This window comes from Oncorhynchus nerka, linkage group LG27 (assembly GCF_034236695.1).
Source record: "Oncorhynchus nerka isolate Pitt River linkage group LG27, Oner_Uvic_2.0, whole genome shotgun sequence".
In the NCBI taxonomy this organism is placed as follows: domain Eukaryota; kingdom Metazoa; phylum Chordata; class Actinopteri; order Salmoniformes; family Salmonidae; genus Oncorhynchus; species Oncorhynchus nerka.
In genome coordinates this window covers 11,531,902-11,553,082 of record NC_088422.1, presented here as the reverse complement: position 1 = coordinate 11,553,082, position 21,181 = coordinate 11,531,902, and the positions used below count along the sequence as shown (strand labels likewise).

The window sequence follows — 21,181 nt, the reverse complement described above, 5'->3', positions numbered from 1 at the left end:
GAGACTCTCTCTTCACTCCTCAGACAGGGGAGACTCTCTCTTCTCTCCTCAGACAGGGGAGACTCTCTCTTCTCTCCTCAGAGAGGGGAGACTCCCTCTCCTCTGTGAATTCAGTCGACTACCTGAAGAGATAGGGAAACATCTCTCTGTAGCCATTCTCCTCAAACTCTCAAGTCTTCACATTTCACCAGGCCAAATATTTTTCTTTTTGACTCACGTTGAACTCTATAGTCAGTTAAACCACTCATTTAACCTTCTACCAACCTGTGGGAGGCTGATGCCGGCCGGCTGGCTGGCGACAAGGGTGAACCATATTGGCTGACCTGCAGGGGGTGCACTAATGTAGCAGTGTTTTCCCATGCTCGTCTTCAAACCTCATTGTGACCTATATTTATCTTGTTTATACCGTGTACAGCATTGTTTTGTATATGTTATGTGGGAATTGTGCTGTTATGTGTTTATTTAATATCTTAACATCTTATCGCCTTGCAACAACTGAAGGTCCCTTGGGGAAAACAGTCATTCTATTGTATCCCTGACTAGGCTGCTCTTGTATTTCTCTCACCTGACAATAGTTCGATACAGAAGTAACTACAATAACAGCAGCATGAATCCCTGCTGTATTTCCACCACACTAGGAATGAATCAACTGTGGGCTGGCTACTACAGTCCTCCCTCTGAAGCTACACATCATGTTGATGAGATTACAATAATGGGATGTTTCAGTAGATCGGCCAATGAGCAATCAATAGCCTGCTGCATCGAGCCAATGAGCAATCAGTAGCCCTGCTGCAATGATTTAGTGGGACAGAATCTGCATTCCAAACTGATGATAGTAAAGTTGTGTACTACACACACTGAACTGATGAAACTATTGGCTACTGTTCTAACAGATGGCTACTGTTCTTCCTGCTACCACTGACACTTTCCCTCCATAATGAAGTTGGAGAAGTGTGGAGAAAAAAAGAAAGCCAGACAGAATAATGAAAAGGCCACGAAGACAGGCAGAGGAAAGAGATAGTTAAACAAGTCATAAGAGGACATGGGGGATGCTTACACGTCCATTTAGTCTATCTGAAGTCAAAGGCACATTTCAAGTGGTCTTGGTGGAACTCCCCTTTTAAAATCGGTGAACATGTGTCTGGTTCTTGACAGGGTGTTCTACAGTACAAACATTTGGCCTTGAGTGTAGAAACACAAGGCCTTGAGTGTAGAAATGAAAACATTTAACCAGTTTAATGTTTGTATCCTTAACAAAAGCTTAACCCTTCCCTTATGTTCAGGGTCAATTTGACCCAGAACAGAGTTTGAAATCACTAAAATACTATTTTACATAATTTCTTCACCATAACCCTTCATCTACATTCCTAACTATGAGTCTAAAACCTGTAAAACATGTCATTTAAAAAATACATTAAAAAGAAATAATTGACACGGTAATGGAAAAGTGACTTCCATTATGTTCTGTGTAAATTTGACCTGCAGTTTGACCCCTGCACCTTGAACTTTAGAATATTATGTCCTAGAAATAAGCTGCTTTCTGCACAGGAATGGAGAAACCTTGCGGATCACATAGATATATATATATGATTTCCCTATGACTCAGAGGCTGAAGAACACTGGTCTGAAGTCAAATTTGACCTTGACCTTTGTGCTAGAGACAAATTGTATTCTGTGAAGTAAAGATCTAACCATGATGATCACAAGGAAATAAATATGTTTGGTAAGACTATTTGGATAGTCTGTAGAGCATCTACAGTTGGGCTATCAACACAATTTCAACTAACTATCTACTAACCCTAGTCCTAGCTCTAACCCTTACCCTAACCTTAACTTTTATTTAAAATCTTACCATAACCTTAACTTGTATTTACTACCTTACCCTAACCTTAACTTTTATTTAAAACCTTACCATAACTTTAACTTGTATTTAATACCTTACCCTAACCTCAACTTTTATTTAAAACCTTACCATAACCTCAACCGTAACAAGCAGTTGCTTATCAACAGTTTGTTCGTAATATGACCATCTGTAGAACTACAGATGAACTTTATTCATAAAGTCCCCTCCCCTTTTCCACATTTTGTTATGTTACAGCCTTATTCTAAAATGGATTAAATACATATTTCCCCCATCTACACACAATACCCCATAATGACAAAGTGAACAGGTTTTTATACATTTTGGCAAATGTATAAAAAAACAAAAAACAGAAATACCTTATTTACATACATATTCAGACCCTTTGCTATGAGTCTTGAAATTGAGATCAGGTGCATCCTGTTTCCATTGATCCTCCTTGAGATGTTTATAAAACTCGATTGGAGTCTACCTGTGGTAAATTCAATTGATGAGACATGATTTGGAAAGGCACACACCTGTCTCTATAAAAAGGTCCTACAGTTGACAGTGCATGTCAGAGCAAAAACTAAGACATAAGGTCAAAGGAAATGTCCGTAGAGCTCAAAGACAGGATTGTGTCAAGCCACAGATCTGGGGATGGGTAACAAAAAATGTCTGCAGCATTGAAGGTCCCCAAGAACACAGTGGCCTCCATCATTATTAAACGGAAGAAGACTGGAACCCCCAAGACTCTTCCTAGAGCTGGCCGCCAGGCCACACTGAGCAATCGGGGGTGAAGGGCCTTGGTCAGGGAGCTCTAGAGTTCCTCTGTGGAGATGGGAGAACCTTCCAGAAGGACAACCATCTCTGCAACACTCCACCAATCAGGCCTTTATGGTAGAGTGGCCAGACGGAAGCCACTCCTCAGTAAAAGCCACATGAAAGCCCACTTGGAGTTTGCCAAAAGGCACCTAAAGGACTCTCAGATCATGAGAAACAAGATTTTCTGGTCTGATGAAACTTGGTCCTGAATGCCAAGCGTCAAGTCTGGGGGAAACATGATACCACTCTTATGGTTAAGCATGATGGCGGCAGCATTACGCTTTCACAGTGTTTTTCAGCAGCAGGAACTGGGAGACTCGTCAGGATCGAAGGGAAAGGTGAACGGCGCAAAGTACAGAGAGATCCTTGATAAAAACCTGCTCTAGAGCGCTCAGGACCTTAGACTGGAGAGAAGGTTAATCTCCCAACAGGACAATGACCCTAAGCACACAGCCAAGACAATGCAGGAGTAGCTTCAGGACAATTCTCTGAATGTCGTTGAGTGGCCCAGCCAGAGCCCGACTTGGTCTCTGGAAGTTCCTGAAAATAACTGTGCAGCGACGCTCCCCATCCAACCTGACAGAGCTTGAGAGGACCGCAGTGAAGAATGGGAGAAACTCTGCATATACAGGTGTACCAAGCTTGTGGCCTCATACCCAAGAAGACTCAAGGCTTTCACTGCCAATGGTGCTTCAACAAAATACTGAGTAAAGGGTCTAAATACCTATGTACAGTTAAAGTCGGAAGTTTACATACACTTTGGTTGGAGTCATTAAAACTTGTTTTTCAACCACTCTACAAATTTCTTGTTAACAAACTAGTTTTAGCAAGTCAGTCAGGACATCTGCTTTGTGCATGACACAAGTCATTTTCCCAGCAATTGTTTAGAGACAGATTATTTAACTTACAACTCACTGTATCACGATTCCAGTGGGTCAGAAGTTTACATACACTAAGTTGACTGTGCCTTTAAACAGCTTGGAAAATTACAGAAAATTATGTCATTGCTTTAGAAGCTTCTGATAGGCTAATTGACAGTCATTTTAGTCAATTGGAGGTGTACCTGTGGATATATTTCAAGGCCTACCTTCAAACTCAGTACTTCTTCGCTTGACATCATGGGAAAATCAAAATAAATCAGTCAATACCTCAGAAGAAAATTGTAGACCCCCACAAGTCTGGTTCATCCTTGGGAGCCATTTCCAAACACCTGAAGGTACCGCGTTCATCTGTTCAAATAATAGTAAGTAAGTATAAACACCATGGGACCATGCAGCCATCACATCGCTCAGGAAGGAGACGCGTTCCGTCTCCTAGAGATGAACGTACTTTAGTGCAAAAAGTGCAAATCAATCCCAGAACAGCAGCAGGACCTTGAGAAGATGCTGGAGGAAACAGGTACAAAAGTATCTATATCCACAGTAAAACGAGTCCTATATCGCCATAACCTGAAAGGCCGCTCAGCAAGGAAGGAGCCACTGCTCCAAAACTGCCAAAAGCCAGACTACGGGTTGCAACTGCATATGGGGACAAAGATTGTACTTTTGGAGAAATGTCCTCTGGTCTGATGAAACAAAAATAGAACTGTTTGGCCATAATGACCATCGTTATGTTAGGAGGAAAAAGTTGGGGGGGCTTGCAAGCTGAAGGACACCATCCCAACCGTGAAGCACGGGGTGGCAGCATCATGTTGTGGGGTTGCTTTGCTGCAGGAGGGGCTGGTGCACTTCACAAAATAGATGGCTCATGAGGAAGGAAAATGATGTGGATATATTGAAGCAACATCTCAAGACATCAGTCAGGAAGTTAAAGCTTGGTCGCAAATGGGTCTTCCAAATGGACAATGATCCCAAACATACTTCCAAAGTTGTGGCAAAATGGCTTAAGGACAACAAAGTCACGGTATTGGAGTGGCCATCATAAAGCCCTGACCTCAATCCCATAGAAAATGTGTGGGCAGAACTGAAAAAGCATGTGCGAGCAAGGAGGCCTACAAACCTGACTCAGTTACACCAGCTCTGTCAGGAGGAATGGGCCAAAATTCACCCAACTTATTGTGGGAAGCTTGTGGAAGGCTACACGAAACATTTGACCCAAGTTAAACAATTTAAAGGCAATGCTACCAACTACTAATTGAGTGCATGTAAACTTCTGACCCACTGGGAATGTGATGAAAGAAATAAAAGCTGAAATAAATCATTCTTCCTACTATTACTCTGACATTTCACATTCTTAACATAAAGTGGTGATCTTAACTGACCTAAGACAGGGAATATTTACTACGATTAAACGTCAGGAATTGTGAAATACCGAGTTTAAATGTATTTGGCTAAGGCGTATGTAAACTTCCGACTTCAACTGTAAATGTTTATCTATACACACACACACACACACACACACACACTTGGAGAAATTGCTTTGCCATTATGGGGTAGTTTGTGTAGATGAGGGGGTCTGAATACTCTCCGAATGTACCGAATAGATGGACAATCTGGACTATTAAAATAAAGTGGGACTGTATATTTTCCCTGTGATGTTCAGAGACCGAGGTACATTGGATCTGAAGTTTGACACAAAAAAAAAAGGAAACGAAATTCACAAATATCATAAAATGTCAATTTGATTAATTTACGACTTTGGTAAAGTAATCAAACATTTCTCTCGAAATGTTGACCAGTTGGATCGATCAACTCGTGGGATGAAAAGACGACATTTTCAGCTACTAGAAAATACATTTTGGGAGGTTAAAATCATATATCTATATTAATATACTTCCAGGTCAACAGGTCAAATTGACCAGGAACATAAAGGGTGTAGGCTCAATCAAACAGAAGCGAAGGGTTAAAAGCTGACCAAGTCAATGGGGTTTCATTTCATTGATCTAAATAAATGTACGCTTCATATATCTGCTGATGATAGTAAACCCAGACTAAAGAAAACTGAAATGTGTTACAAATTATTACCAAGGAAGAAATAATTGAATATCAGCAAATACGTTAGCAATTAAATATTAGCAATTACGACTAAAATACTAAATGAAAAACTAAATGAAAACCAAGTAGGTTTTGTAGTATGGATAATTGCTGGTTTGCAGTACTAAACAGTGTAGTCGCCTACTTAATGCAAGTTGTGGATTGTCAAACATTTTCAGCACATGACAGAAGTATAACATACAGAAAGCAGTGCATTATGGACATACATTACCCTGAACAGGTATGACTACTTACTCTTACTTAACATTACAGAGACCAACCTAAGCCTGTTCACATCATAAACTCTACATAGAACCAGACACAACACAAGGTACCTTACATCTATGAACGCAGTCTCTTCTATAAGCACCATTTAGAGAACTTGGTCAGCATTTTCAGGTTAATTCTGTTAGATTGAACTCCCTGATAGGACAACGTCTGGTTTTTGTAGAACATATACGTTTTAGAGGATGTGCCCTCACTGCAACCTGTGTGTTTTGTGTGTGGGTGTGTGTTTTGTGTGTGGGTGTGTGTTTTGTGTGTGGGTGTGTGTTTTGTGTGTGGGTGTGTGTTTTGTGTGTAGGTGTGTGTTTTGTGTGTAGGTGTGTGTTTTGTGTGTGGGTGTGTGTTTTGTGTGTGGGGGTGTGTTTTGTGTGTGGGGGTGTGTTTTGTGTGTGGGGGTGTGTTTTGTGTGTGTGGATGTGGATGTGCGCAGATGCATGCGTGCTTTGAGAGTCTGTGTGCATTCGTGTGTTTCATGAGCGTGTGTGAGTTTTGTGAGACTGCATGTGTGTATATGTACTTGCATGGTGGAAGTGTGTGTGTGCATGTGTGTGTGTGTGTGTGTGTGAGAGCTCAATCATTGTGTGCCCTGGCAGAAGGAGGGTTGAGTGTTTTTTAAGCTGTGAGTCCAACTGTGTGTCAAACAAGTGGGAGACAGCTCCGTATCCCTGCCTGGTTGACCGACTGCTCTGTGATGGATTCATTAGTACAGACCGTAGCAAAACATTGAATTAGTTATTGGACAAATTCAGGTCGGCCCCTCCATGTTTCTGCCCATTTGGTTCCTAAATGAATACACCCCCATCTATCTGCCGACCAGGGACACTGGACGATGCCTTACACACCACTAAACAAACCCTAACTCTAACTAACATGGACCAAGAGCAGGCTGCTCGCTCACATTTCCCTTAAAGCTACTGTTACTGTAATCCACTACAATGATGTTACTGTAATCCACTACAATGATGTTACTGTAATCCACTACAATGACTACAATAAATAAAAATAGAACGACAAACCCAAGCAAGAATATACATCTAATTGGTAAACGGCTTGCAGCCAACAACCCTCGCTATTAAGATGAACCTTTGTCATAGCGACCGATAGAATTTCCAGATTTTTCTCTAAATTCATCTGTTACTGTAATCCACAAAAATTATAATTCCAAGCCACCAAAACAAATAGCCTACTTCCATTCAAAACAAGAGGATATATTCTTGAATCTAGATGTTATAACAATATAATATTGCCATGTGTTAATCATTATTTGTGTGAATATAAATTAAACAAGACTGAATTTTGTAAATCAAAATGATAACTTTGAACCAGAAAAGTACCCGGCTGCGTCATTGACAATTTTTAAATCCAAGTCCATTGAAATCTAGAGAAAAGGCCAACTTTGATACCACCAAAACGAGAAGGGAACTGAATACCATGTTGTCGTTGTTTAAAGCATGCAACGCAAATGAAGCTGCGTATTCTCTATAGACTTCAAAGCATTCCACACCTGGACAACTGTGCCGTACATGTGATCCTTAATATGTAAAATATCACCCAACATATTTCAATCCAGTATATAGTGTGACCAGTTTGAAAGTGTCAGGTCCCTTACCATGGATCGTTCCCCAGTCTGAGTCACCCTGGGGACTACCCCTAACCCTGGGACTGAGGAGAGCTGTGTAGGAGAGAGAGAGTGAGTGTGAGAGAAAGAGAGACAGACAGAGAGAGCGAGATAGAGTGTACGGAGCGGTCTGTTAGTCCACTCAGTAGTACTCACCGTAGGTCTGGTAGCGCAGAGACAAAAGTCCAAGCAAGATGAGATGGCTCCAGTGTGCTCCTTCCCACAGCACCAGCATGGTGTCTCGAATGCTAGCCGGGCTACAGATGAGGGGGGAACTCCCTCAGGCTCCGGCCTCCACACAATGTCTCAACTCCCTGGTTCTCGCTCTCCCCCCTGTGTGTGTGTGTGCTCAGACTGGGGAATGCGCGCGTCTCCTCTCTGTCCACGGTATGAGAAACTCCACTCTGCACAACACACACAGCAGCCTCAATTACTGTTCCTGCTCCACACTGACTGGCCAGCTGTGAGAGAGAGAGAGAGAGAGTGCATGAGAGAGAGAGCGAGAGAGAGAGAGAGAGCGGAGTTACATTTCTCTCTCTCACAGTGCAGTATGTGTGTAGTATTAGTGGGGCTGGCAAGGACAGGGACAGCCCTCTCCCCGGACTCCTTGTGGATAAGACAACAAAGCGGCAGCTGATCGCTCCTGGCCTGGCTGGAACCCCCACCACTAGCCCTGCTCCTCTGCCTGCTCCTCTCACACCTCTCTGAGCTTCTGTTGCCCATGGAGAAGAAGGTCAGGGGTTGGGGAGAGGAACAAGGGAGAGGAGGGGGAAGCTAGAGGGGTAAGCTAGTAAGGGCAAGAGAGGGCTGAGGACATTCTCGTCCTCTCAAAAACAAGCAGAGGACCTGCCAGTGAGAATCTCTGGCACCCACAGTTAAAGTAGTGAAACAAATAAACAGGAGACCTCAGTGGAAAAACAAAAGGGATCCTCTGTCTCTGTGGTTGATAACAGTTTGGCTCGACATTGATAAATAGACTAGGCATTATTTTCGCCCTCCAAATTATGCTGTGTTTCATCAATATGTGCATATAATTTATCAAAACATTATACTACTTCAGTCTACAAAATAAATGATTGAATTCAAGACAATTGACACTCACAAATATTGTAAATAACAGTATGCATAAACCGTTGATTCAATCAACGTCCTACATTAATACATAACCTTTTAGAGAGATTGACTATAACTACTACCAATGTTACTACCAGTGTTGTTACTACCAGTGTTGTTACCACCAGTGTAACTACTACCAATGTTACTACCAGTGTTGTTACCACCAGTGTAACTACTACCAGTGTTTTTACCACCAGCGTAACTACTACCAATGTTACTACCAGTGTAGCTACTACCAGTGTTACTACCAGTGTAGCTACTACCAGTGTTACTACTACCAGTGTAGCTACTACCAGTGTTACTACCAGTGTAGTTACTACCAGTGTAGCTACTACCAGTGTTACTACCAGTGTAACTACTACCAGTGTTACTACTACCAGTGTAGCTACTACCAGTGTTACTACCAGTGTTACTACCAGTGTAGCTACTACCAGTGTTACTACCAGTGTAACTACTACTAGTGTTACTACTACCAGTGTAACTACTACCAGTGTTACTACCAGTGTAGCTACTACCAGTGTAGCTACTACCAGTGTTACTACCAGTGTAGCTACTACCAGTGTAACTACTACCAGTGTAACTACTACCAGTGTTACTACTACCAGTGTAACTACTACCAGTGTTACTACCAGTGTAGCTACTACCAGTGTAACTACCAGTGTAGCTACTACCAGTGTAACTACTACCAGTGTTACTACCAGTGTTGTTACCACCAGTGTAACTACTACCAGTGTAGCTACTACCAGTGTAACTACTACCAGTGTAACTACTACCAGTGTTGTTACCACCAGTGTAGCTACTACCAGTGTAACTACTACCAGTGTAACTACTACCAGTGTTACTACCAGTGTTGTTACCACCAGTGTAACTACTACCAATGTTACTACCAGTGTTGTTACCACCAGTGTAACTACTACCAATGTTACTACCAGTGTTGTTACCACCAGTGTAACTACTACCAGTGTTGTTACCACCAGTGTAACTACTACCAATGTTACTACCAGTGTAGCTACTACCAGTGTTACTACCAGTGTTACTACCAGTGTAGCTACTACCAGTGTTACTACCAGTGTAGCTACTACCAGTGTTACTACCAGTGTAGCTACTACCAGTGTTACTACCAGTGTAGCTACTACCAGTGTTACTACCAGTGTAACTACTACCAGTGTAACTACTACCAGTGTTACTACTACCAGTGTAACTACTACCAGTGTTACTACCAGTGTTGTTACCACCAGTGTAACTACTACCAATGTTACTACCAGTGTTGTTACCACCAGTGTAACTACTACCAATGTTACTACCAGTGTTGTTACCACCAGTGTAACTACTACCAATGTTACTACCAGTGTTGTTACCACCAGTGTAACTACTACCAGTGTTACTACCAGTGTAACTACTACCAGTGTAACTACTACCAGTGTTACTACTACCAGTGTAACTACTACCAGTGTTACTACCAGTGTAACTACTACCAGTGTAACTACTACCAGTGTTACTACCAGTGTAGCTACTACCAGTGTAACTACTACCAGTGTAACTACTACCAGTGTTACTACTACCAGTGTTACTACCAGTGTAACTACTACCAGTGTAACTACTACCAGTGTTACTACCAGTGTTACTACCAGTGTTACTACCAGTGTTACTACCAGTGTTACTACCAGTGTTACTACCAGTGTAACTACTACCAGTGTAACTACTATGTAACTACTACCAGTGTAACTACTACCAGTGTAACTACTACCAGTGTAGCTACTACCAGTGTTACTACCAGTGTAGCTACTACCAGTGTTACTACCAGTGTAGCTACTACCAGTGTTACTACCAGTGTAGCTACTACCAGTGTTACTACCAATGTTACTACCAGTGTAACTACTACCAGTGTTACTACCAGTGTAACTACTACCAGTGTAACTACCAGTGTAGCTACTACCAGTGTTACTACCAATGTTACTACCAGTGTAACTACTACCAGTGTTACTACCAGTGTAACTACTACCAGTGTAACTACTACCAGTGTTACTACCAGTGTAACTACTACCAGTGTAACTACTACCAGTGTAACTACTACCAGTGTAACTACTACCAGTGTAACTACTACCAGTGTTACTACTACCAGTGTTACTACTACCAGTGTAACTACTACCAGTGTTACTACTACCAGTGTTACTACTACCAGTGTAACTACTACCAGTGTTACTACTACCAGTGTTACTACTACCAGTGTAACAACTACCAGTGTTACTACCAGTGTAACTACTACCAGTGTTACTACCAGTGTAACTACTACCAGTGTTACTACCAGTGTAACTACTACCAGTGTTACTACCAGTGTAACTACTACCAATGTTACTACCAGTGTTGTTACCACCAGTGTAACTACTACCAGTGTTACTACCAGTGTTAAAACCAGTGTAACTACTACCAGTGTTACTACCAGTGTAACTACTACCAGTGTAACTACTACCAGTGTAACTACTACCAGTGTAACTACTACCAGTGTAACTACCAGTGTTGTTACCACCAGTGTAACTACTACCAGTGTTACTACCAGTGTTAAAACCAGTGTAACTACTACCAGTGTTACTACTACCAGTGTTACCACCAGTGTTACTACTACCAGTGTTACTACCAGTGTAACTACCAGTGTAGCTACTACCAGTGTTACTACCAGTGTTGTTACTACCAGTGTTACTACTACCAGTGTTACTACCAGTGTTATTACTACCAGTGTTACTACCAGTGTTGTTACTACCAGTGTAACTACTACCAGTGTTACTACCAGTGTTGTTACTACCAGTGTTACTACTAGTGTTACTACCAGTGTAACTACTACCAGTATTACTACCAGTGTAGCTACTACCAGTGTTACTACCAGTGTTGTTACTACCAGTGTAACTACTACCAGTGTTACTACCAGTGTAGCTACTACCAGTGTTACTACTAGTGTAGCTACTACCAGTGTTACTACTACCAGTGTTACTACTACCAGTGTAACTACTACCAGTGTTGTTACTACCAGTGTAACTACTACCAGTGTTACTACTACCAGTGTAACTACTACCAGTGTTACTACCAGTGTTACTACCAGTGTAGCTACTACCAGTGTAGCTACTACCAGTGTAACTACTACCAGTGTTACTACCAGTGTAGCTACTACCAGTGTAACTACTACCAGTGTAGCTACTACCAGTGTAGCTACTACCAGTGTAACTACTACCAGTGTAGCTACTACCAGTGTAACTACTACCAGTGTTACTACCAGTGTAGCTACTACCAGTGTTACTACCAGTGTAACTACTACCAGTGTAACTACTACCAGTGTTACTACTACCAGTGTAACTACTACCAGTGTTACTACCAGTGTTACTACCAGTGTAGCTACTACCAGTGTAACTACTACCAGTGTTACTACCAGTGTAACTACTACCAGTGTAACTACTACCAGTGTTACTACTACCAGTGTAACTACTACCAGTGTTACTACCAGTGTTACTACTACCAGTGTAACTACTACCAGTGTTACTACCAGTGTTACTACCAGTGTTACTACTACCAGTGTAACTACTACCAGTGTAACTACTACCAGTGTTACTACCAGTGTAAGTACTACCAGTGTTACTACTACCAGTGTTACTACCAGTGTAAGTACTACCAGTGTTACTACCAGTGTAACTCCTACCAGTGTAACTACTACCAGTGTTAAAACCAGTGTTAAAACCAGTGTAACTACTACCAGTGTTACTACCAGTGTTACTACTACCAGTGTTACTACCAGTGTTAAAACCAGTGTAAAACCAGTGTTACTACCAGTGTTACTACCAGTGTAACTACTACCAGTGTTACTACCAGTGTAACTACTACCAGTGTAACTACTACCAGTGTAACTACTACCAGTGTTACTACTACCAGTGTTACTACTACCAGTGTAACTACTACCAGTGTAACTACTACCAGTGTAACTACTACGTAACTACTACCAGTGTAACTACTACCAGTGTAACTACTACCAGTGTTACTACTACCAGTGTTACTACCAGTGTTAAAACCAGTGTAACTACTACCAGTGTTACTACTACCAGTGTTACTACCAGTGTAACTACTACCAGTGTTACTACCAGTGTTAAAACCAGTGTAACTACTACCAGTGTAACTACTACCAGTGTAACTACTACCAGTGTAACTACTACCAGTGTTACTACTACCAGTGTTACTACCAGTGTTAAAACCAGTGTAACTACTACCAGTGTTACTACTACCAGTGTTACTACCAGTGTAACTACTACCAGTGTTACTACCAGTGTAACTACTACCAGTGTTACTACCAGTGTTAAAACCAGTGTTAAAACCAGTGTAACTACTACCAGTGTAACTACTACCAGTGTAACTACTACCAGTGTTACTACCAGTGTTACTACCAGTGTTACTACCAGTGTAACTACTACCAGTGTTACTACTACCAGTGTTACTACTACCAGTGTTACTACTACCAGTGTTACTACTACCAGTGTTACTACTACCAGTGTTACTACTACCAGTGTTACTACTACCAGTGTTACGACCAGTGTGTTGACAGGAAGACTCTAACCTTAAATCATTAGTGGGAAAAATGTCCAAACGGATCCTAGATCATCTCCAGCAGCACAGGATTGCTCCCTGATTGAAACAGCACATTTCACATGAAGAAACATTCAGAGTAGCTGGAACTGAGATGACATCATCTCTGCCAAAAGCATTTCCATTAATAAAGAGATGGAGTGAGACAGTAACAGGCCATTTCCTTTTCCCTGTTAGGCCTTTACCACACAGCTACAAACGACCTCGCCCCCTCTGACACACACTCACGCACGCCCTGACTGTGTGCGTGTGTGCCAGCATACTAGCGCCCCTGTGTTGTGCGTGTGCCAGCATACTAGCGCCCCTGTGCTGTGCGTGTGCCAGCATACTAGCGCCCCTGTGCTGTGCGTGTGCCAGCATACTAGCGCCCCTGTGTTGTGCGTGTGCCAGCATACTAGCGCCCCTGTGTTTGTGCGTGTGCCAGCATACTAGCGCCCCTGTGCTGTGTGTGTGCCAGCATACTAGCGCCCCTGTGTTGTGCGTGTGCCAACATACTAGCGCCCCTGTGTTGTGCGTGTGCCAACATACTAGCGCCCCTGTGTTGTGTGTGTGCCAACATACTAGCGCCCCTGTGTTGTGCGTGTGCCAACATACTAGCGCCCCTGTGTTGTGCGTGTGCCAACATACTAGCGCCCCTGTGTTGTGCGTGTGCCAACATACTAGCGCCCCTGTGTTGTGCGTGTGCCAGCATACTAGCGCCCCTGTGCTGTGCGTGTGCCAGCATACTAGCGCCCCTGTGTTGTGTGTGTGCCAGCATACTAGTGCCCCTGTGTTGTGCGTGTGCCAGCATACTAGCGCCCCTGTTTTGTGAGTGTGCCAGCATACTAGCGCCCCTGTGTTGTGCGTGTGCCAGCATACTAGCGCCCCTGTGTTGTGTGTGTGCCAACATACTAGCGCCCCTGTGTTGTGTGTGTGCCAACATACTAGCGCCCCTGTGTTGTGCGTGTGCCAACATACTAGCGCCCCTGTGTTGTGCGTGTGCCAACATACTAGCGCCCCTGTGTTGTGCGTGTGCCAGCATACTAGCGCCCCTGTGTTGTGCGTGTGCCAACATACTAGCGCCCCTGTGTTGTGCGTGTGCCAGCATACTAGCGCCCCTGTGCTGTGCGTGTGCCAGCATACTAGCGCTCCTGTGTTGTGCGTGTGCCAGCATACTAGCGCCCCTGTGTTGTGCGTGTGCCAACATACTAGCGCCCCTGTGTTGTGTGTGTGCCAACATACTAGCGCCCCTGTGTTGTGCGTGTGCCAACATACTAGCGCCCCTGTGTTGTGCGTGTGCCAGCATACTAGCGCCCCTGTGCTGTGCGTGTGCCAGCATACTAGCGCCCCTGTGTTGTGTGTGTGCCAGCATACTAGTGCCCCTGTGTTGTGCGTGTGCCAGCATACTAGCGCCCCTGTTTTGTGTGTGTGCCAGCATACTAGCGCCCCTGTGTTGTGTATGTGCCAGCATACTAGCGCCCCTGTGTTGTGCGTGTGCCAGCATACTAGCGCCCCTGTGTTGTGCGTGTGCCAGCATACTAGCGCCCCTGTGTTGTGTGTGTGCCAGCATACTAGCGCCCCTGTGTTGTGTGTGTGCCAGCATACTAGCGCCCCTGTGTTGTGCGTGTGCCAGCATACTAGCGCCCGTGTTGTGCGTGTGCCAGCATACTACCAGTGTTGTTACTACCAGTGTAACTACTACCAGTGTTACTACCAGTGTAGCTACTACCAGTGTTACTACTACCAGTGTTATGTGTTGTGTGTGTGCCAACATACTAGCGCCCCTGTGTTGTGTGTGTGCCAGCATACTAGCGCCCCTGTGCTGTGTGTGTACACATGCATGCCTGTGGATCTGAGGGAGTATTCTGTGAAGGCTGTTACGGGGTCAACTGTTACTTTAGACCTCACCGTCTCCGACGAGAGCCAAGTGAGGGAAGGAAGCCAAGAGAGGCACAAAGCACACCAACAGGCACCCAAACTGCCCCTCAGTACAAAACAACAAAAGCAATTCACAAAAGAGGAGGACAACACAGACACCCAGATGTCTAGTGAACTCTCGTTTCCCAGTCTAGATTTGTTTTTCCGGTCATTACACGACCAGACTTCTGTTCTTTTCACTCGTTGGTCATTAGCAGCTAACAATGGGTACCCTCTTTCTAAATTACTCTACAAATAAACAATCCCGCCCGCCCCTCTTCTCCGTACCCCTCTACCCTACTTTGGGTCCCCTAAACTCACTCCCCAAGACACCTTGTTCTCTCCACTCAACCGAAGTGTAACTTCCAGCATGTCCAGCCTCCGAAAAGATTCTACAAACTGAGATTTCCTCCTTTTCACCAGTAAGCAGAACAACATGTTTTTGTGTTAGTTCGTGTGTAAACTTCAAGCTGTGTGTGTGTGTGCCTGCGGCTGTGTGTGTGACTGTGTGTGTGGGTGCCTGCGGCTGTGTGGGTGCCTGTGGCTGTGTGTGTGACTGTGTGTGGGTGCCTGCGGCTGTGTGTGTGGGTGCCTGCGGCTGTGTGTGCGCGCCTGCGGCTGTGTGTGTGACTGTGTGGGTGCCTGGAGCTGTGTGTATGCCTGCGTGTGTGTGGGTGCCTGTGGCTGTGTGTGTGACTGTGTGTGTGGGTGCCTGCAGCTGTGTGTGTGTGCCTGCGGCTGTGTGTGTGTGCCTGCGGCTGTGTGTGTGTGCCTGCGGCTGTGTGTGTGTGCCTGCGGCTGTGTGTGGGTGCCTGCGGCTGTGTGGGTGCCTGCGGCTGTGTGGGTGCCTGCGGCTGTGTGGGTGCCTGCGGCTGTGTGGGTGCCTGCGGCTGTGTGGGTGCCTGGAAGAGGTACGCAACTGATTTGTGGTCTCACTTTGGCAGTGTGGCTGTCAGGGGTGATCTGTGGTCTCACTTTGGCAGTGTGGCTGTCAGGGGTGATCTGTGGTCTCACTTTGGCAGTGTGGCTGTCAGCGGTGATCTGTGGTCTCACTTTGGCAGTGTGGCTGTCAGGGGTGATTTGCTCGAGGCGCAGGATTACATGCGAGGAGGAGGACCTCTTTTCCAAAATGCTGGGACACTATGTACCCGCCCCACCCTCACACACTGTCCCTCTGAAGTGCGGAGGCATCCATCAAGGGCCCAGCATGAGGGCAGACGGTCTGAAAGGGCCCAGCAGAGGGGTTGGGGGAGGAGAGGAGGAGGGGATGAGGAGTGGAAGGGCTAGAGGGGGACTTTTGTCTCTGCTAGCTTAATAAACTCTAACTCTACTCTCTAGACTCATCTGCTTTCCAATGGCTCCTGGACTGGCTGGCTGGCTGGCGGTGCTGATGGATTTTCCCCTCTTGAGAAAGCTGGCACTAGTTTCTCCCATTAATATGCTAATGCTATTTAACCCACATTAAAAGGGTTCCGTGTTGAGTTCTGCGCTCCACCACGGGCTGCTAGTGGAATTTAAAAGACCCTCATTGTGTGGCGTTACATAACTTCCTGTGCTGTTCTGTTTGAAATTCAAAGTTGTTCAAATTGGTTATGGATCAGCCAAAGCATTTAATACTGATGTTGGGCTAAACTTTTCCCCTTATCACAACACAGACCTGATCTTATTACTACAGATATCTGATCACAACACAGACCTGATCTTATTACTACAGATATCGGATCACAACACAGACCTGATCTTATTACTACAGATATCGGATCACAACACAGACCTGATCTTATTACTACAGATATCGGATCACAACACAGACCTGATCTTATTACTACAGATATCTGATCACAACACAGACCTGATCTTATTACTACAGATATCTGATCACAACACTGACCTGATCTTATTACTACAGATATCTGATCACAACACAGACCTGATCTTATTACTACAGATATCGGATCACAACACAGACCTGATCTTATTACTACAGATATCTGATCACAACACAGACCTGATCTTATTACTACAGATATCGGATCACAACACAGACCTGATCTTATTACTACAGATATCGGATCACAACACAGACCTGATCTTATTACTACAGATATCTGATCACAACACAGACCTGATCTTATTACTACAGATATCGGATCACAACACAGACCTGATCTTATTACTACAGATATCTGATCACAACACAGACCTGATCTTATTACTACACATATCTGATCACAACACTGATCTGATCTTATTACTACAGATATCTGATCACAACACAGACCTGATCTTATTACTACAGATATCGGATCACAACACAGACCTGATCTTTATCTTATTACTACAGATATCTGATCACAACACAGACCTGATCTTATTACTAGATATCTGATCACAACACAGACCTGATCTTATTACTACAGATATCTGATCACAACACAGACCTGATCTTATTACTACAGATATCTGATCACAACACAGACCTGATCTTATTACTACAGATATCGGATCACAACACAGACCTGATCTTATTACTACAGATATCTGATCACAACACAGACCTGATCTTATTACTACAGATATCTGATCACAACACAGACCTGATCTTATTACTACAGATATCTGATCACAACACTGACCTGATCTTATTACTACAGATATCTGATCACAACACTGACCTGATCTTATTACTACACATATCTGATCACAACACTGATCTGATCTTTCCACCTATCACATCACTGATCTTTCCACCTATCACAACACTGATATGTTTCGTGATTATGGGGAAATATCAGGTACGATCAGCAGCGAAAGAGACCACAAGAAGCAAAAAGGGAGTGGAAGGTATCCGAGAGAGAGAACACCAAACACAAGCTCAGTCTTTCCCCCTCCTTTTCTGATCTGTCCTCTCCATCTTAATTGCATTCCATCAGTTCAGAGCTGGCTGCGGCGGACATCGCAGGTTTGATATGAAGGAAATACTTTCTTGGGAGTTAATCCCTATGGGGCCCTGGTCAAAAGGGCACTTGGTCAAAAGAAGTGAACTATATGGGGAATAGGGTGATATTTCTGGATGCAACCTAAAGCAGACGCCCCAGAGGAGTAATAGGAGGAGGGCTGCCTAATAACTCAAACGTCTCCCTTTCTTTGAAAAAGGCTAAACAAACAAACGGTTGGATAGGGTCAGGGAGGGCATTCCACAGAGGAACCCATGCTGCAGACCACACACACAAATCAGGGAGGCAAACTGGTGAGGACCCCAAAAAAAGGTGACGTTTTTTTTCACGGAAACAAACAAAAAAATCTGTGTGAAGTACAAGAAGAAATGTCTATTTCTGGCACAGCAACAAAAAAAGTGGTGTTTTTCCAGGTTTTGTAAAAAATCTGTTTATTCAATCTCAAAATCACACGTAAAAAAAAACAAACAAAACGTTTGCTAATTTATTAAACATAGAAAATGTGAAATATCACATTTACATAAGTATTCCGACCCTTTACTCAGTACTTTGTTGAAGCACCTTTGGAAGCGATTACAGCCTTGAGTCTTCTTGGGTATGACACTACAAGCTTGGCACACCTGTATTTGGGGAGTTGCTCCGATTCTTCTCTGCAGATCCTCTCAAAGTGTGTCAGGTTGGCTGGGGAGCGTCTCTGCACAGCTATTTTCAGATCTCTCCAGAGATATTAGATCGAGTTCAAGTCCGGGCTCTGGCTGGGCCACATACATTTGTCCCAAAGCCACTCCTGCGTTGTCTTGGCTGTGCTTCACTGTAGGGATGGTGCCAGGTTTCCTCCAGACCTGTTCCATCCTGGTTTCCTGTTTCCTGTTGTTTCTCGTGGTCTGAATCATTTAGGTTCCTTTTGGCAAACTCCAAGCGGGCTGTCATGTGCCTTTTACGGAGGGGTGGCTTCCGTCTGGCCACTCTACCATAAAGGCCTGATTGGTGGACTGCTGCCGAGACGGTTGTCTCATCTCCACAAAGGAACTCCGCCAAAGTAACCATTGGGTTCCTGGTCACCTCTCTGACCAAGGCCCTTCTCCCCGATTGCTCAGTTTCGTTGGATGGCCATTTATAGGAAGAGTCTAGGTGATTCCAAACTTCTTCCATTTAAGAATGACGCAGGCCACTGTGTTCTTGAGGACCTTCAATGCTGCAGAAATGTTTGGGTACCCTTTCCCAGATCTGTGCCTCGACACAATCCTGTCTCGGAGCTCTATGGACAATTCCTTTGACCTCATGGCTTGATTTTTGCTCTGACATGCACTGTCAACTCTGGGACCTTATATAGACAGGTGTGTGCCTTTCCAAATCATGTCCAATCAATTGAATTTAACATAGGTGGCCTCAATTTTCAGTCTCACAACAAAGGGTCTGAATACTTAACCCTTGTGTAGTCCTAACATTCTGTATGGTCCCCTTCCTTGTCCCCTTCCTTGTCCCCTTCCTTGTCTCCTTCCTTGTCCTAACAATGACCCGCCTTCACTAAACCCCTAAAATAAAGCAGCTTAATTGAATTTTAAACCCCAAATCTATTTTTATGAAGTAACAACTGGTCAGGTTTATTATCATTGCTGAAGGTACTGCATAGTTGTAAACATTTTGAACAAGAGATAGCACTTACATAGCCTAAGAAAGTAGGAGAAATGTGCAGAAAGTAGTTTTAAATGCATTTTATTGAAGGGAAACCATAACAGTCTTGGCAACATAGTGGTATATTCTATACCAACATAGTGGTATACTCTGGTATATACTGTACAATGAGGAATTCAACAACAAAATAATAGTCTCCTCACATTTTTTTTAACCATTGCCCCCACCCACAAGGTGTATAAATAACAATAAATAAGAATAAAGATACAAGAAGAAGAATATAAATCAAATCAACTCTAATTAGCACATGTAGGACAGTATGCAAGTGTGTGTGCATGGACTTTGCAGATGTATTTCTCACATGTGCAGCACATAGTATTGTTTTACAGTCCATTGGGAGACAGAATTGGCATCTCCTCCTCTTGCCTGCCCCAGCCTCAGGTAGATCAGGCCAAGATTCAGCCCCCTGAACAGTTTTCACAAGGGCTGCAGAGGCCGCTGTGCGGGGGAGGCGCTCCCTTCTTTGAATGTGTGGGGTTACAAGTGCCTTTCCCAGCTGCTCCAGGAACACCCTCCTCTTGTTCCGCTTATCAGGCATCCAGGTAGGGTTGATCTTGTTCCATATCACGAAGGCGTTGTATGAGGACACATAAATGACGTTATGGAAGGTGACCAGGGGCCAGCGGGCAGTCATCCTCCTGCAGCTGTAAGTTCCAATCACCTTGTCCAGGTTGTCCACGCCTCCTTTGTTGTGGTTGTAGTCCAGGATGATGGCTGGCTTCCTGTCCTCACGATCACTGATCTCAGCTGTGTTGTGCAGTGTGCTCAGGAGGACCACATTCTTGTTCCTCTTTGTGAGGTAAGAAACTAGAGTGGTGGTGGGGGTGAAGGCAAACTGATGAGAAGACCTCTCTCCCCCTTGTTGAGAGGAGTGCAGGCAGATCTCAGGCTCGTTCTTTCTAACTGTGCCAACCATGGTGATCTTCCTCTTCAGGAGCTGCTGGCTGAGTTCATAAGAGGTGAAGAAATTGTCACCAGTGACATTGTGCCTCCTCAGTCTCTGTCACATCAAGCCCAACCCGCGTCCCCTGGTTCTTCTCTGGGCCTCCACTGGTCGGCTTTCCTGTGTAGACTTGCATCTTCCAAGCGTAGCTGGATTGTGCCACCCATATCTTGATGCCATACTTTGCTGGCTTGCTGGGCATATACTGCCGGAAAGGACAGCGACCTTTTGATAAAACAGATTACTATCAGTAATTAGTATCAGTGTCACAGAAATCAATGATTTTACAGCAATACACAATACAATTAACAGTAAAAATCACTTACATTACAGATATGAAAATAAAAATGTGACTCTGAATGGAACCAGTTGCTCATTCACTGTTACTTCAGGCCCAGGGTTATAGAGGTACGG

General features: G+C 44.1%; 2 protein-coding genes across 5 annotated transcripts in view; both read right to left on the bottom strand.

Annotated features, from left to right (window-relative positions):
• bmpr1ba (bone morphogenetic protein receptor, type IBa) overlaps nucleotides 1–21,181 on the bottom strand; it is a 167,825-nt gene that overhangs the window by 45,905 nt on the left and 100,739 nt on the right. For 2 of the 4 annotated variants that reach the window (XM_065011392.1, XM_065011393.1), the window contains 2 exons: nucleotides 7,697–8,001; nucleotides 7,532–7,594 (listed from right to left, as the gene is read on the bottom strand). In XM_065011392.1, coding sequence (XP_064867464.1) covers nucleotides 7,532–7,594; nucleotides 7,697–7,775 — 142 coding nt within the window. In that variant the 5' untranslated portion in view covers nucleotides 7,776–8,001. The remainder of the gene's footprint in view (nucleotides 1–7,531; nucleotides 7,595–7,696; nucleotides 8,002–21,181) is intronic. The other 2 variants (XM_065011394.1, XM_065011395.1) reach the window with 2 other exon arrangements.
• On the bottom strand, nucleotides 13,284–20,963 carry LOC135565095 (uncharacterized). Its single transcript, XM_065011128.1, has 3 exons — nucleotides 20,306–20,963; nucleotides 15,985–16,255; nucleotides 13,284–13,315 (listed from the first exon to the last, which is right to left on the bottom strand). Exons 1-3 carry the CDS (start codon nucleotides 20,738–20,740, stop codon nucleotides 13,284–13,286), a joined length of 738 nt encoding a protein of 245 aa, XP_064867200.1. The 5' UTR covers nucleotides 20,741–20,963.

Bases quoted from the DNA above. Each gene is read 5' to 3' on its own strand.
- LOC135565095 (XM_065011128.1), bottom strand. From the start codon at position 20,740: ATGGTTGGCACAGTTAGAAAGAACGAGCCTGAGATCTGCCTGCACTCC. The intron at 16,256-20,305 runs GTAACCCCACAC...CTGCGCCTCGAG, and splicing joins AGCAGCTGGGAAAGGCACTT to CAAATCACCCCTGACAGCCA. The intron at 13,316-15,984 runs GCACCCACACAC...TGTTTCAATCAG, and splicing joins AGGCACCCACACAGCCGCAG to GGAGCAATCCTGTGCTGCTG.